Consider the following 17,574-nt stretch of genomic DNA (forward strand, 5'->3'; position numbering starts at 1 on the left):
AAGGGTTTTAAACTTTGCTGTTTAGGTCCTTTTAATTTTTCTAACATATAGTCTAATAACAACTTCAATTTTGTTTTCTGCAGAAAAATCCAGAGGAAGATAACTCAGGGAGAACATTGGGTTGGGAGCCAGGGCACTTGCTGCTCACCATCTGCACGGTGCGCAGTATGGAACAGCTGCTGCCATTCTTCAATGTCCTCAGCCAAGTCTTCAACAGCAAAGTCACAAGTCGGTGTGGAGGACACTCAGGGAGCCCCATCCTCTACTCAAACACCTTCCCTACTAAGGACATGAAACTGGAAAACCACAAACCATTTTCCAGCAAAGCCAGGCAAAAAATAGAAGAGATGGTAGAAAAGGATTTTCTCGAAGGAATGATAAAAACTTGAGCACCACCAGTGGTTCCATTTAGTTTAAATGTAAATGTAATTATTTAAAACAAACAGACACATTGCTCTGAGTTGTATAGTTTCTTTTTTCTTTTTCTTTTCTTTTTTTCTTTTTTTTTTTGTAACAAAACACACTTCAGGTTGTATGTAATTTAAAAATTTGTAAATAAGAGCTAATGTCTGGATGTGACCTGAATCAAGTTTAAATATTGTTGGCTCATATTGATTATGGTGCCTATGAGAGATCTATATATACATATATAGTCCATTGTTTTATTGTCCTCAGTTGTCTTAAATCTGCAAAATACACACTGCACATTTTTTTTTCTATTGGTTTCAGGCTCGGTTTAATTTAGATTGGGGACTTTTTCCTTTCTGTTATGAATCATATTCTTGTATTGGAATGGTGTCATTTTGCCATCAGAGGCTTAGTAACATACTAGATTCAGTTCTCTTCGCATACCTTCACTAAGAGCATGAAGAATAACTGAAGGTTGGACCCTATAGCCTCAGAAAGACAGCACAGGCCCCACCACCTCTCATTTCCTGATGGTGCTAAGCAGACAGGTAAGTCATCTCATATTTATTAAGATCTCCCATGAAAAAGTTGGTTGTGTCAAATCTTTTCCACGCTCCCACTTGTATCAAGGATGGTTGCATCTTGGTTGGGTAACAGTGATGCCAAAAACATCACAAGAAGGTGGTAATAAAATTTAATCTTTGAGCAACCTGCATGAATTATTCCTGGCATACACTGCAAAATTATGATTAAATTATATTTATGCCCTAACATTTTTACATTAGTGAGAATGAAATTAGAGGTAAGCTTCTTTAACAAGTTATAAAGTGTGTGTATTTCTCAAGAATTTTTCTGGTAGTGTTTTAGAAAAAACAAATCTAGAAACAACCAATAAGGTACATTATAAATGTCTGGATACTGCCATTACTGACAGTTTTGTCAAAACTTTTAAAATATCCATTTTCTCAGAATATAAAAATGATCTTCAGAAACCTGGTTGAGGTCTTTCTCCAATTCCTCCAGCCAGATCAAACACTGCCAAGCTCACTTCATGCGCGAGGCTATCAGCATTTTCCTGCAAATTACATAAAGGGAAATGAGAAAGACATGGCATCTGCTATATTTTAGTTGCATTCTAGGGGAGGGTACTTCCTGATTTTGTTTCACTAGCATATTCAAATGAAAACTTCTTTTTTCATCTTTCAGTAACAAATTCCAAGGCACTTAGATAAATGGAAAGCAAGTCAAAGTCTTCTATATAAGGTAAGTTTTCAGTTAATCAATTCAGGTTATAAAATTAGTTATTCCAAAACTTAATAAATTCAATAAAACCTAGTCCCTTTAACAGGTAAGAAGGCCATAGTTGGCCTAAGAGAAATAACTCTTGCAACTCAGCTACCCTCTCCTTCACCCATAAAGACTATTCTCACTGTATTCCAAGCTGGCCTATGCTTCTGTTTAAAAAATAATAATACAGGTCTTATATAAGTTAACTGGAAATGCCTCTGAGACCCTCTTCAACCAGTGTACTTTGCGTGGTTATGCAGACACTTTTATCAAGGGCTTGAGGTGACAGACAATATGGTATATGTGAAGAAGGCAAATTATGTAATTCCAGACCTCAGGACTTAACCCCATCTAGAAATAGCAAAGGCAAAGAGTAAGGCTGTTATTTAAAGCAAACAGTTAAAAAGCAAGTTAAGAACTCATGATGATTAGTACCAATTGGTTTAGAAATAGGCTACAAAGCTGGCAGTTTAAAAATCACAGGATTATGTTTTTAAGAGAACAAAAGGATAATCTAAACTGGGCACATGTCTGTAATCCCAGCTACTTGGGAGGCTGAGGCAGGATAATGGCAAGTTTGAGACCAGCCTAAGTTAGACCTTGTCTAAAAAAAAAAAAAAAAAANAAACAACTCAGTGAGACCCTGTCTCTAAAAAAAAAAAAAAAAAATACAGGTTGGGGATGTAGCTCAGTGGTAGAAGATGCCTGGACTCAATCCCCAGTTTAAAAAAAAAAAGGATCATTTACTTCTCAGTGTATAAACCAAGGGTTTATTACTTATTCCTGTTCCCATTAGAAATATGACACTTTCAAGAAGTCTACAATAAATTGAAAGAAAAATATCAGGGGAACTAGACCAACGGGCTCTAAATCTATTCAACTGTGTCACTACTACTCATGATAATTTTATACTCTTAATGATTCTAAAAGGCTCTATAAACAAATCTCAAAGACATAACAATTACCATAGTGAGATTCTAAATACTATTGGTTTTCTCTCTTCTCATATTGTTTCTCCCCTTCCCTCTATGTTATTAGGCTCTCATTCAAATTTTTTCAATAGAATTATATCCCAGCTTACTTGTGAATCTGCTTCTGCATACACTCGGATGACATCTTCTGTACCAGAGGGCCGGACAAACGCTCTAGAGAGCCTGTACTTCTTTACCAGGTCATTAATTGCCTCCTGTAGTCCAGGTGGTGTAACTGCTTGTCTTTCAGCATCTGTGGCGCTAATAACTTTCCTGTCAGCAACCTAAGCACAAGCATTTCATACTCCTTATATTATACTCCCTTTCAGAAGTATAGCCCATTCAACGTAATTCCCACCAGAAGATTATACCTCGTTCATTTTAATAACAATATTTCAGTTTATTGTACCACAAATTACATCACTGAAATAATGAAGTACCAGGGTAAACAGAAGATGAAATTGCATTAAAATTTTATTTCTCCAAGGTCAGAATTATTTATTTCAACATTTGTACAACTTCTCTCTTCAAGAATTACCTTTGGACTCAAAGCTACCACTAAAATAATGGCCAGTAAATACTGTATGACTTAATTCTACATCATACCTTGGATCCCAGTGTAATCATTGATCAAATGATTTAAGAGGGCTATGAAATATGCCAAATACAAAGTGAGTAATCAGGAGCCATTTGTGTGAACTCTGGCCTTAGTATCTTTCTTTCAATAATTTTAATAGAAAATGTATAGTCTGATATAAATCTATATACTAATCTAATAGGAATTTATCTGAAATGACTTTTAAAATTTCTGAGCCCATAGATTCTATTTCTCGGCATCTACTTTCAAGAAGTATTTGTGAACCAAAAATAATGCAGAGGAAATATTTTCACTTGAAGCAACAAGCTATAAAAATAATATGGGGGATATTCAGAATGTATAGAGTCATAACAGAAATCTGTTGAAATTAGGTACACAGTTTATGATTTTGTTTTCTCTCCATTTAACTTTTCCATATTTAAAAAAAAGTGATACATAGGTACACATAATATTCTTTAAAATAAAGTTTAAAACCAAATACTTATCAGTGTTATTCTATAATTTTTAAAGATGTGAGAAAGATATTATAAGGCCTTATTTTCTAAGTAATGTGTATAGGCCAGAATATAATACATTGAAATTTTTATATAGCAAGATTTAGAATAACTTAGTTAATATTCAGAAAAATCATCTCTCTCAGACCTTAACTTTGAGTTGTCTATTCGGAAGGTCAGCATAGAGAGCATCCCACTGTTCTATAGTCAGGTTCTTTAAAGCCAGGATTGCCTCAATCACCAGCATGTCAGCAATAGCATCACCAGCTGCCTGCAAGATTGGGAAACAAAACAGAAGAAACCACTCTTAACACAAGCAAAACTTGCAGGTGAATGTTCACCATCTTAGAAAATCAGGCATAGTGTCCAGTGCTCGTTGTCCTCATGCTGATTATTATCTAGAGTGCGGATAAAGATATCCATGAAAGATAAGGTATACAAAGAGTACTGAAACTAACTCATAAGAAATTTGCCTTTTGTCTTCTCACCTATAAAATTAGAAGGATAACTTAGGGTTTCAGCCTGACTCAAATTTTCCTTTTGAGCCTTTTTCAGCTGTACAATGGAAAGCATCATGGTAAAATGGACAAAATGAACTCTGGTGTAAGATACAACTGAAACTTTTAAAGAAACAAGCTTTTGTTTCTTCATTTTTAAAATGGAAATTATAATAACCACTTTTCCCTGATTACTGCAAGGATTATACAAGACACTCAAATGTTAGTTCCATCACTAATGAACTTCCCTGTCTCAATTATTGCTCCTCCATAGCCATGCTCCACTCTAATATCAACTATATAAGCAATATAAATGTCCCCTGTCAAAGAATTATTTTGTTGGTTTAAAAATTAGTAACGTATACGCATACTGTTGCTGAATTCAACAAGTCAGAGGGAAGCATATAAAAAAATCTCTGTCACTCCATTTCACTGTAACTCTCAACTGTATATGCCATCACCAGCCCAGGCTGCCTTCACTTAAATTTTTAATGTTACACATTGTCCTTTCCATCTTCCAAATAACGTTAAGGTAACCAAAATCCCACGATTAATTCTGACCTGGTTAAACAAGTCAATGATATTTCTAAGAATCTTAGCAGCTTTTCCTTTCTTATCTTCTAATTCTCTTGCAAGTTGGTTTATCTTGTCTTCAACAGCTTTACTAAACAGCGCCTACAAGACAAGCATATTATATCACAAAACACCATCCAGGCCACAGTCAGAAGTAATATCATGTTAGATAACTGACTGCACTGTAAGTGAATCTGGAGAAACTAAGGGGGAAAATAATGCCAGCCTTATGTTAATTAATTCAAGATCAAAACCTAAAGTGTATTAATAGGAGAAAAGTTTGTGCATGATAAAACTGGTTATCAGGCTGGGAATGTGGCTCAGTGGTAGAGCCTTGCCTGATGTGTGAAGCCTTGGTTCAATCTCTGGCAATGTTAAAAAAAAAAAAAAGTGGGGGCATATCATAAAATTTAAACAGCTATTTAAGAAGATGATACTCCCTTAACAAAAGATAAATACTTAAGAGTTGATTCTGTTTTCCCCTGTATCAGTGAAAGCAATGCGGGTTACTTAAGCCTGCCTATATCCTTTAAAGGATAACTAGCTAAGCAACATGAGAAAAAAGGCTCATTTATCACAGTATGGCAGATTGTGTCACAGATTATCAATAATAAACATGTTCAAGATTCCTGTTATTTTGAAATGTCTACCCAATCTTTTGTAGCCCTCAAGAAGCCCAGTACTTAGGAGGAGTAACACACTACTCAACTAGTTGATGAGATACATATTTGTTGGTAAAATAAGATATAGGCTGATTGCCTGTTTTGTAAATAGTTTTTATAGGAACTCAGTCATACCCATTAATTTATACTATAGAAGCAGACCTAAGCAGTTCCCACAGAGACCTTATGGCTTACAATGCTGAAACTATTTTCTACCTACCCTTAACCATTTACCAACCTCTGCATTAGATCAGTGAAGTTATATCTTAATTGCATTTTGTAGGAACATATTATTCTCATTCTTTTACTTATACTTATGGCCTCCAGAAGGCAACTTTGAATTAATGAGGAAAATGACTGCACCTAGATTCAAATGTTCTGTTCACCACCTCAAATTCATTTAGGCTTTAAAAAAAAATCCTGTGCCTCAGGAATCTAAAACCCACTTTAAAAAGTGGATTTTATGGTATGTGAATTTTGTCAAAATTTTTCAAAATATTCTTTCTGCTAAGCCATAAAAACAGTCAGGCATGATGACACATGCCTATGATCCTAGCAATGAGGCAGGAGACTTGCAAGTTTAAGGCTACCCTGGGCTATTTAGTGAGACCCTATCTCAAAAACTAAAGTGCTGGGGGTATAGCTCAGAGGTAGGACACCCCTGTGTTCAAAATCCCCAGTATTCCCCACAAAAAGCCATTAAAAAACTAAACTCGGGGCTGAGGCTATAGCTCAGTGGTAGAGCACTTGCCTTGCACGTGTGAGGCACTGGGTTTGAACCTCAGCACCATATAAAAATAAAGATATTGTATCCATTAACAACCAAAAATATATTTTAAAAAATACTAAACTCAATTCCTCAAATTATAACTCTTAATTCACCACAGCTACTGAACTTTTTCCTCCTATGGCTAGTGAAAGGAAAATGTAAAGATAATCTGCTTATAAGAAAATAAAGTATTGCATATTATTAAAAGAACAAATTAGTGTATCTCTCCACAAAAGATCATTATAATCTAAAAGACAAACAGTTTCGCAACACCTGAAAATATACACAAACCAAATAATCTTATGACCTCCATCTAGTCATTTCAACAAAGTAAATATTAGTTATTACTACCCAGATAAAACTTTGCCATTATAAAGAAAAGTACAGCTAAGGCCAGATGTGATCTTTGAGAACTTACTGTTCCATGCCCATTTGCTTCAAAATAAACTCCAATGTCAAACTCTTGAGCCTTGTGGTGCAAATGTTTTACACCGGTTTTAGTGCAGTAAACAGGTACCTGTAATACATACATGAAAGGAAACACAATAAATGTTTATTATATACCTACTATCTCAGGGATAAAACAGAGAACAAAATCTGGACCTTAGTCTAGTAAGGAAGATGATTAAGCACTAAAATACAAAACAGTGTCAGTATGGGGGAGTGAAGGCACTAGAAACTCATAGCAAAGTGACAAAGCTGAGGGTGTCCTAATAAGATAACAAAAGACTTCAAGTGGGGTCACTATGTGATCTAATTGCTTTATGAAACTGTTTAGGCTACAGTATGGAGAAAACGGCTTATAGCAGGGGTTTGTAAGCTTCTCCTGTAAAGGGCCAGATAGCAAATATTTTAAGCTTTGTAGTCATAATGTCTCTCACAACTATTTGATTCTGCCATTGTAGTGTAAAAGCAGCCAGGAACCATACAAATGTACAAGACTCTATACAAATAAAATTTTATTTACAAACAGTAGCAAAGTAGATTTGTTTCTCAGGCCAACTCCTGGCTTAAGGTTAAGAAACAGGATCAGTTAGGAGGTTTCCAGGATCAATCCCAGTAAGAAATCATAGTGACTGGACTAGCAACAATGGATAGGGATGTCATGAGTAGAGATTTAAGAATGGTAGAAGAACTGACCATAGCAAAACTACAAAAGAGACATCAAGATCCACATTTGTCTTAGTAGAGCTCAGGAACAGTAAGGCTAAAAATATTTACTCCAAAGAGAGTGGGTTTCTGATGTGTATTCAGTTTTATAACAGGTACCTTACCTTTAAGACGTTTTTAAGACATAAATTGACAATTAAAATATGATTGTGCACCACATGATGATGTTTTTGTCAACAGACTGCATCTACTACAGTTGTTCCATAAGATTATGTCACCCAGTGACATTGTAGCCATCTTAGTTTGCATCGAGTACACTCAACATATTTTGCCTAAATGACACATTGACAAATTTCTCAGAACATATCCCCATCCTTAAATAAATACTAACAATACCTAAATACTAAGAATCCTGAAAGGCAGGCAGCTGGGCTCCAGATCAAGTTTACTGTAACTGTATTTTTAAATCAGGTCATGAACTAGCAGTGTCCACTTTGCTTTTCGTATCCATTATATCTTTTAAAAAAATAAATTCACGTGAAAATTCATATTCCACTTAAAAGAATCTGACTAAAGCTGACAGCTGTTGGCCTGGGCACACTTCTAGTCCTTAACCACCTGCTGTGCACATTCACTTCAGCTATCCAGATCCTACCAGAATTTGAAATGGGTAACACAAAAGTTAGAAAAATATTACTCTAGCTAGTTATAAAAAGGGTAATGGCAACAGACTTCTAATTCTGTCCATGAACCCCCTACCTCTTAGAATATGTAGTGGGGTACAGAGGGTGCCATGAGATAGATGTTGAGGAAATAATTAGAAACAAGATCAATCAACGCTATCTACAAAAGTATAAGGAAACAGTTTCATTAAGGCCTTTGATGCTCACATGTATAGGCAAGTTACTAAGGAGATTGAAAAGACAAAGTCTACCTTTTACTATAGCTAAGTAGATATTTTCAATTTTACAACATTCCATGTTCCCAACATAAAAAGTAACAAAAGATTTTCTTCTTTTTTGGTCAGGTTCCTTTCAGTACAACTAGGCACTGTCCCTTAACATGTCCTCTAAGAGCCCAATTTTAGCAACAATCCCACTTAGTATATACAGAATTCCCTCACTTTGATATCTGATCAAAGTCCTCATTCCCCAAGAGATGTCTGATCATCTTGGCCTGCCTACATGAGGAATCTCATTTAGCCAGAACATCCCCCTTTTCCCATGTTTTCTCTCAGTAACTTTCCATCACTGACCACCACTAGCACTCCACACATATACCCTTCACCTTAGCTATAAAATCTCCACTTCTCTCCGTTGTATTTGGAGTTGACCTCAATTTCTCTTTTCCACTGCACAATTTCATCACAGCAATCTCTGAGCAGTCCCTCCGCAGAACTGAATAAAATCTGCTTTAATCATTTTAAGAAGTGTCGTGAATAATTTTTTCATTATTATTAGTCTTCAAATAGGAGTAACACCATTTGTCATGAAAAGGTCATCATAAATTTACCTAGTAATTAACCATTTGTGTTGGCCAACTGCCTTTATCCAAAGAGATAATAAAACTGCTTCTGAGAGGAAGGAGAAGCACTAGGGACTGAATTAGAACAAATTATATTCCATGCTTTAATAGTTATGTCAAAAAGAATTCTATTGTCATATATAACTAAAAAGAACCAATTAAAAACAAAACAACAACAACAACAAACTATTTCTATCTCTCTGAAAAATAGTTACAAGTTGGAGCCAGAGATCTAAGTTAAACTATGAGATTGGGGGCAGAGGTGCTGTCTTCCTTAATAATTTTTTTTTATTATTATTTTGAGATGTCTCCAAGCCCTTAAGAAAAATATTACTGATTATAAAACTGGCTTATTTGGTTCTGAGATGAGGAGTAGAGAAAGTCTCTCCTCTCCCTTTTCCATCAGGAACAAATAAGTTTTTTGCTTGTTTTTGATTTCTGTTTACCCTTACATGGACAATAGCTCGACTTCATACACTACAATGTGTTCACTTTCATGAAGACATTATTTTCCTCACAGAAGTAGTTTACAGCATAATTAAGAAGCTACCAGAAAATGAAAATGGTTCAATACCTTCATAACTTCTTCAAGATAGCGTGTTGAACTTCCATTTGCGTATGCAGTTTGTACAACCCCAACATTCAAATTTTCTCCAATCTAGATAAAAACAATAATTTGAGATCAAAAGCATAGTTTACAAAAACACAGTGAGAATTCTAAAGGATAACAAAATTATCTGCCATTTCTGCTGAATCAATAAATGACTTACTGAAATTTTACATGTATACCAGGAAAAAAACCTCAAATATTTTTCAGCATTACTTAAAAGGAATCATCTTTAAATAAGTTTGTGGTCTCCTAATCTCTATCTCTTTAAATTTTTAATAAAATTATGTATTAAGTTCTTAAATATACTTTTCCAGATTATATCTTAAACTTAGTGAAAGAGATTTCCAAAAAAGTGGGGGATCTCACACATTACTAAGCTTATAATCATAATAAATAAATCTCAGATGATATTTTCTGTTAGAATTTTGGGCTTTAAGGCTAACAGGTAGAATTCTCACTAATGTGTCAGTTATAAAGAAATGAAAACTTTATAACCTCATAAAACTTCAAATCATAAATCCTAGCATATACCAGGAAGAAAAGAGAAACTTCAGGTTTCAAAACCAATGCCCCAATGTTGAAATGACTGTAATTACCACATCTTCTTTGTATTTTTTGGCCACATACATAAGGAACTTGCCATAAATTGTGCCTATGAGACATCCGAGTGAGTGATACAGAACTACCTCTGGTTTTATAGGGCAGCCCATTCCCTATCATACCTCCAACAGGAGCTCTTTAAGGAAGCTGCTAATTAATGTTGCTATCTTGTCTCCATCTATGAGATGAAAATGACCATCAGCATCACAGTAGTAATACACAATTCTGTCTGCATCTCCATCAAAGGAACAGCATCTTTCATTGAACTTTATTTCCATTCCTAGCACACAGAACGATTGAATATGCATTTCAGTCCAAGAAATGGGAATGAAACTCAAAATAAAAATAAGTTTGGGATTTTTGTCTTCACTAGTAACTAGGGAAACTTTTTTCAATAAAGCATGAGTGAAACTACCCTTATGCATTATAATATGTCTACTATAAATTTTCCAAAAGATGTTTAAAATTATCCTTATTAAAAAAATTTTTTTAAAATAGCATCCAGTTCATTGGCAGTTTTTACAGGTAAAATTCTTTCTAAGCATATTGAAAAAGGAACAAAATCTATTTATGGTTAACTTGCTATAATATTAAAATTTCATTTTGGCTAGACTGGTTTCTCATTTAACTTTTTTTGAAAGCTACAGGGATTTCTGAATATAATTTATCCAGTACTGTGCTGTCCTTTACATATTTTAAAAAAATCAGTAATAAATGAGGTATATGCTTTGACAGTTCTAATAGAAGTTTTTATCTTTTCATAACACCAATAACAACATACACTATTAAAGCAAAGAATTATCATCTGTGAGAGAAAACTGGCTCGTGAAATTTACATAGTTACTTAAAGTTTAGCAACTATCACATCAAATTTACTAGAAAATCTGGCTGTTCCTTAGCCTTGATAGTAGCACAGTAAGAAAGCCAGCATGAAGCAGCTCAGAAGTGAAAGGCTTTGTCATGAGTGTGATAAAAGGTTACCTACAGGACAAAATGTAGGCTTCAGGAAAGTGAGGGCTATGGTTTTATGAACACTAAGGGCCCAGTGCCTAGAGCAATGGAGAGTGAGGGCTCAGTATTCAGTATGTGGATAAATTAGTGATACAGAATTAAAGCGTCAGTAAAGTCAAAAATAAGCAATTCAGTGAAAAGGGGATCAAATGGGATGACTAAATTGAAACTTCAAATGCTTAATAGAGTAAAGCAGAATAAATGAACAAGTGCCACAACTCTGTGAAGTGTGTAGAGTTCAAGACTGAATGTCCTATTTGAAGGGGTAACAACAGATTAATGACATGTGAATAGACATTTTGTGATTTTGGTAAAGAGTTGACAGCAATATTTAAAAGAAATCACTGAATTTTTACACAGTGGCACCTAATGCAATTTAATATGTGGGCAAACTTAGCAGACCAAGCAAAACAATCTGCAAGCCATATTTGCCCACTGTAGGATAATAATTTAGGATCTATAATGAAGATAAATCTAGAACATCTCTATACTATAACTACAATCTGAAGAACAGTCTTCCTCCAAACTTGCCCATTGTGGAAAACCCTAAGTCCAAGGACAATTACAGAAGCTGTGTTACCTTCCCTTTCTAAAGTGTATCTAATGCAGACAAAAGGAGAGACAATGCTACTTACTATTGCTACCTTTAGATCAGTGATTCTCAAAGTGTGGTCAAGAGACCAGCACTTTCATCAAATCCCAGAAACTTGACAGAAATGCAAATTTCTATCCTAAGCAAATCCTACCCTAAATCCAGCAAATCAGAAGCTCAGGAATGGGGCCCAGAAATCTTCAGGCTAACAAGAAGATTCTAATGTGTGCTGATATTTGAGAACCATTGCTCTAGAATGGCACTCTCTGGCTATGCTTTCCCTTTCCTCTTTCCTACAGGAAGGAGGACTCTGAGCATGGGTATGACTTACAGGCAAAAAGAGCAGACCATGTTTTGAATGGCAATGACAAGTAGGAAGAGTCATAAGTGTCCAAAAGTGGCAGAGCCAGGACCAGCTCCACAATTTTGAGGGGGCAGGGGTACCAATGATTAAACTGAGGGGCACTTTACCACTGAGCTACCTCCCCAGACCTTCTTATTTTTTATTTTGAGACAGGGTCGAGCTAAGTTGTTTAGAGTCACACTAACTTGCTGAGGCTGGCCTCGAACTTGTATTTCTCCTGCCTCAGCCTACTAGTTGAGATAACAGGCATGTATCATCAGCGCCCTACAGTTACAGAATTCTTAATACAAGTGGCCATCTTGGTTTGTAAATGAGACTGGTTCCAGTTCTCAAAATAGTTTTTATAGACCTATTACTACATACCCTGTGGAGGTTTCTGATGACTTTTTACAAAGTCAGCCCCACATAAATGATTGAGCTTCCCTTTGGTCCCATCATTAAAGAGTTGAACTGACAGTCCCTGTGAGAAGTAGTGTTCCATTTCTTTCAGTTTCAAAGCCCCTATGCCATTTGCACAGTCAACCTTAAGTGATCTATATTCATCCCCACTGCAGGAAGCCTGGAAAGTAAAAAGACGTGGAAGAAAATTTTCAAGTTACAAAATTAAAAGTGAAATATAAAGAAAGCATACATACATATATGATAAAACATCTTCCATTATTTCCGTTTACTTATCTATTTTAACCAGGTAAACTGAAGTAAAATACATTCAGATGAAAACTGAAAAGCCAAATAAAATTTAAAAACACCCTAGACACTGGAATAGGTTCACCAATTGAACAACTTGTAGAAATGAAGCTTTATTAGAATTTGCCTGAGTAAGGGTTCCCTAAAAACATTATAGCCTATATTACATAACAGTCATTCAAATGTGAGAATCTATATATACATATAGACAAAAGAACAGTAATAACAACTGTGTCATTTTTTTCACAGCATATATCATTAGCAGGCATATTTTGTTTTATTTTCTTAAACTGTCCATATCCTCTGCCACCCATCCTCACCCCAAAATAGAAATGTTATATTTTGCTTTGCTTTGGTTAAACTATGCCATTAACAGTATTTGTTGATCAAATGAATTATTCCCCTCAAATCTCTCCAAGTTTAACAAGCTTATATGCCTAGAAGAAAATGTTTCTCAACAGTACTACCTCCTTAATTTCTCAAGTACTAAGCCAACAACACTCAACTTTATCTCCGTAAATACTTATGATAACTGTAAACAAGAACCCTACATTTTCTCCCTCAATGATCTCAAAATATACTATGTGCCTTGCCAAGCAAATACCAACATATAGTTAGAAGGCACACAGACTTGTGGAGCCCTAGAGAGAAGACAGAGATAAGCCACATTTGGGGAAAAGAAAGGAGTGGGGTGCCAAAATGTCATTTGTTTCACTGATCATGTTATTCAGGTTGTTTAACTTCTAAGCATGTTCAAAAGTTTTTTTCACCTGTTTGGTAAGTTCCACAAAAGCCCTGGAGAGTTTCTGGTAGTAACCTTCTATGGTTGCCATTCCATACTGGCCACTGGTATTTCGACAACATACCATGTAGTGCAGCTGGGGTGTTGTTAACAATCCATAATCTGAATACAAAAAACAATTCACATTTCTTAATAAAGAAAACAAGCTTACATGCATTCACACTGTGAGACAAGGTGACAAATCCCTTTTAAAACAACATCTCAGAAAACAGAAAAAGACTAACTTTCAAGTTAACCAGACATAAATATCCACTGAAATCATTACAATATGTCACACACTCAATCCTAAAAGCTTCAGATTGATCAAGGCACAATCTATATGGAGGCAGATACTTCAAGATCTGAGGTAAGGGAAACCGGTTCTGCTATGAGGGCATTCTTCTAAAGCAGAAATGGAGTTATGGACTTCAGTGGGAAAAAAAGGCTATGCTACTCTAAGATAAGGAACCCATCAGAAAACCAGACCCTCATGAGATTGAAAGCCTGGTAGACTATATATTCATTGCAAGGGTGAGCCAGAAGTGAATCCAAGTACCCACTCTCAGGACAAGTGTCTTGACAGTGAGTAGAGGAAACCCATCTCTCAAAAGCTGTCAAAAGCACAAGTCCTTGCAGAATTCTAGCCTAAATGCACATCACCATAGGAATCCAAAAGAACCCTGTCATGAATGAATTTAAAGCAGACCTGGCCAGGCAATGCCTCCAAGTACCCAACAGAAGAAAACACTAAACTTTGCCAAAGGACTATACCTTCATTATAAATCTTTAAAATGTCCCATAAATAATTTTCCTAGAAAAACAGCTGCAAGTCAGAATAGCTAAGCACGCACGCACGCACACACACACACACACAGCACCATAAACAAGAAATATGAGAAACAGCAGAGATGGACCAGTATTGAACACAAACATTCAGTGACTACGTCTGTCCAAAGATCTCAAAATCCAAGAGTTTTGACTGGGGGCAAAAAAGGAGTCACTTAAGTTCTTTATCCCTGCAGTTATACAAGAAAAATGGCATTTCATTAAAGCAACCTTGGCTCTGATATAAGGAGGTAGAAGAGCTCAAAAATAAGGGATAACAGCTTACCCTAATTAAGTAGAAGTATGTAAAGAGAGGAAACCATTATTCGATAAGACAGGCTAAGGGAAGAAATAGGATTTGTAATCAATATTAAAATTTCCAAACAAAATGACTTCTAGCTTGATTAATTGAATAGATGATGATCCTTTTATTAAGTCTAGGTTAATAGTCATTTAGTAAATGTTTATTTGGTAATTTTAATATTGATTACAAAATCCTATTTCTTCCCTTAGCATGTCTTATAGAATAATGGTTTCCTCTCTTTACATACTTAATTAGTTTCAGCTACACATACAACTATGCAACCATGTATCACATGACACAAAATGGGTTCAGTGAAACAGACTATCAGAGGGTTGTTCAGAGCAAGGCATCAAAATTCTTGGATAAATTAATAAATGAATGAATAAAGGTAGCTGGAGCTATGGCAAGAAGGACGATCATTTTCATAAACATGTAGAATCAAAAAGAAAACTGACCAGAGAGAAGAGGAAGCAGCAGAGAAGATCAATAAAGAACAGCCAAGCAAGTAGAAACTTAAAAAAAGCAAGTTTTAACAATGTAGAAAACTACAAAAACATCAACTGAAGTAAAAACTTTAAAACAAAAATTCTTAGTTTTAGGGCACAAACCCCACTGGGTATATGACAAACAGTATGTTATTTTCTCCCCAGACAAAACAGTTAACACCATGTGCCCTGTCAAGAAGGCCACAGGGTCTCTGCAGCTTAACAAGACATCCTCTGGGAGCCCCAGCTTAAGAATCTCCACTTTGATATCCATCCAATTTGACAATCAATTCAAATGAGTATGGGTAAGACATTTCCCTGGGGAGATGAGGAAAGGGGTTCACCTGCAGCAGGCTAAGGAATAACTAGAAAATGAGCAGAGGTGAGCAAAGTAGATCATGGAAAAGCTAGATTAACTGAGGGCAGAAAAAACAAAAAGGGATCCCAGCAGGAGCTTGAGGGGGTTCCAAAAGTGGAGAGAGGACTTTTGCTTTTTAGTGAGAGAGATCTGATGCTAGGAAAATATTCACCTCAAAATCCAGTGAAATCCTTACCTTCACAACAGGTACAACTGACAGGAGAAAAGAAATCCTGCCCACATTGTGCTGTATTTAATTCTCTGATAAACCAGGAGATTTATCATGATTACATGCAGGCCAAAGATATTTTCTATCACTAATTGACAGGTAACAGGAATACTTAAAATTGACAAAATGGGCTTCTTCAGGTAACATCAGAGATTTTTTACATCAGGAAATTCAGCCTTACTAAAATAAAGTTGTATTAGATCTATAATATTCTACAATACTCTCACTATATATATGTATATATATATATACACACACACATACATATATGTATGTGTATATATTATTAATATTATATATAATATTAATATTGTGTGTGTGTGTGTGTGTCCCAGGAGACCTGATACAATTAATTCTTAAGAAATTATATCTAGAGACAGTGCCTAGAGAAACATTTGGGGAGCTCTTACTCTGTTTTGATCCTCTGTATGTTGTGCCATAAACTAAATGAAAACAATAAAAACATGTTCTTTTTTTTTTTCTTAATATTTATATTTTTAGTTGTAGTTGGACACAATAACTTTATTTTATTTATTTATTGTTATGTGGTGCTGAGGATCAAACCCAGGGCCTCGCATGTGCTAGGTAAGCATTCTACTGCTGAACCACAACCCCAACCCTAAAAAACATGTTCTTAAAAGAACCAAAAGTAAAAGAAAAAAATGCCTGCTGAGAAAAAAAAATCTGGAAGATTATGTTAAAAGTATTTTATAGCCAGGAATTAATTTTTTTAACTTTTATTGTTCATCAAACTTTAAATATGCATTACTTTTATAATTTTAAAAATATTTAAGAATTTATTTATAACTTAGAATAGCCGCATACCATGGACTTGACCTCCTAGAACAGTCACGCCATCTATCACAGATTGTGAAAATTTCTCACTGCTGGGCCTAGGAAAGGAAAGGAAGAAAAAAATATAATCCCATCTGAAACCAACAGAGTTGCTGGTTGTGAAAGCAAGTGCAGAAATTAGTGCTACCAATTTCTAAATAATTAGTTCACTGTATTTGAACTGAAAGCAATCAACTCTGAAAAAGAGATATGGGTAAATTATAAGCATTTTCCAGTAGCCTCCATAATCAATTTGTTGGAAAAATTTTGGCCTGTACATGAAGTTGGAAGATAGATATGAAGGATATCCTAACTACACCATATTCAAATAACTTTCCTGTCTCACTATAGCAATATTTGTTAACAACAACAATAAATACTGAAAGCACACACAGTATTAGAGATTCTATCTATAACCTATGTTACCATTGGTACAAATATAGCATTTTCTCTCTCAAGTTCACTGGGAAACAGCAATTTATATGATTTTCTACATGTGTCACATTCAGCAGCTTTTGTCATTTTACAAAAATATGTTATTTTGTTGGGTATTAAACTACTGAGGATATAGAACCCCTATTTCTCATTTTATAAAGTCAGAACAAATATCTGAAAATAAGGCATATCATTATATAACTGCCATGTAGAAAAATATGTGATATTTAAATTAGTAAATAGGTAAGAACCAAATATATGTGGGATGGCTTCAATATGGATATTATTTACTTTAGGATATAAATCACTCAACTATTTCTCTGCTATCTATAAATTACCATTAGCACTATTTGCAAAATCCTTTGGTAACACAAAGGGTGAAAAGCAAGGTCCAAGCCATTGAGGAAACATTTCCTTTTGAAAGAATCTCTCAATAAAACCAGATCTAAGGTGCTGAGGATATAGCTCAGTACTACAGCACTTGCCTAGCATGCACAAGATCCTGGGTTCAATCCTTTGTACAAAAAAAAAAAAAAAAAAAAAAAATGGAATTGCTCTTCTGGGTA

General features: G+C 35.1%; 2 protein-coding genes across 10 annotated transcripts in view; one reads left to right on the forward strand and one right to left on the reverse strand.

Moving 5' to 3' along the window:
- Nucleotides 1-717, forward strand: part of Dop1a (DOP1 leucine zipper like protein A) — a 105,259-nt gene extending 104,542 nt beyond the window's left edge. For all 6 annotated transcript variants that reach the window (XM_015499042.2, XM_015499033.2, XM_048802712.1 and 3 more), the window contains one exon: nt 84-717. In XM_015499042.2, coding sequence (XP_015354528.1) covers nt 84-389 — 306 coding nt within the window. In that variant the 3' untranslated portion in view covers nt 390-717. The remainder of the gene's footprint in view (nt 1-83) is intronic.
- The window catches only part of Pgm3 (phosphoglucomutase 3), a 56,500-nt gene that overhangs the window by 12,094 nt on the left and 26,832 nt on the right, over nt 1-17,574 (reverse strand). For all 4 annotated transcript variants that reach the window (XM_048803260.1, XM_048803207.1, XM_015498998.2 and 1 more), the window contains 10 exons: nt 16,565-16,632; nt 13,528-13,661; nt 12,434-12,629; nt 10,226-10,383; nt 9,468-9,551; nt 6,678-6,776; nt 4,817-4,930; nt 3,907-4,029; nt 2,777-2,950; nt 1,402-1,483 (listed from right to left, as the gene is read on the reverse strand). In XM_048803260.1, coding sequence (XP_048659217.1) covers nt 1,402-1,483; nt 2,777-2,950; nt 3,907-4,029; nt 4,817-4,930; nt 6,678-6,776; nt 9,468-9,551; nt 10,226-10,383; nt 12,434-12,629; nt 13,528-13,661; nt 16,565-16,632 — 1,232 coding nt within the window. The remainder of the gene's footprint in view (nt 1-1,401; nt 1,484-2,776; nt 2,951-3,906; nt 4,030-4,816; nt 4,931-6,677; nt 6,777-9,467; nt 9,552-10,225; nt 10,384-12,433; nt 12,630-13,527; nt 13,662-16,564; nt 16,633-17,574) is intronic.

Source organism: Marmota marmota, unplaced genomic scaffold (assembly GCF_001458135.2).
Source record: "Marmota marmota marmota unplaced genomic scaffold, marMar, whole genome shotgun sequence".
Taxonomy (NCBI): domain Eukaryota; kingdom Metazoa; phylum Chordata; class Mammalia; order Rodentia; family Sciuridae; genus Marmota; species Marmota marmota.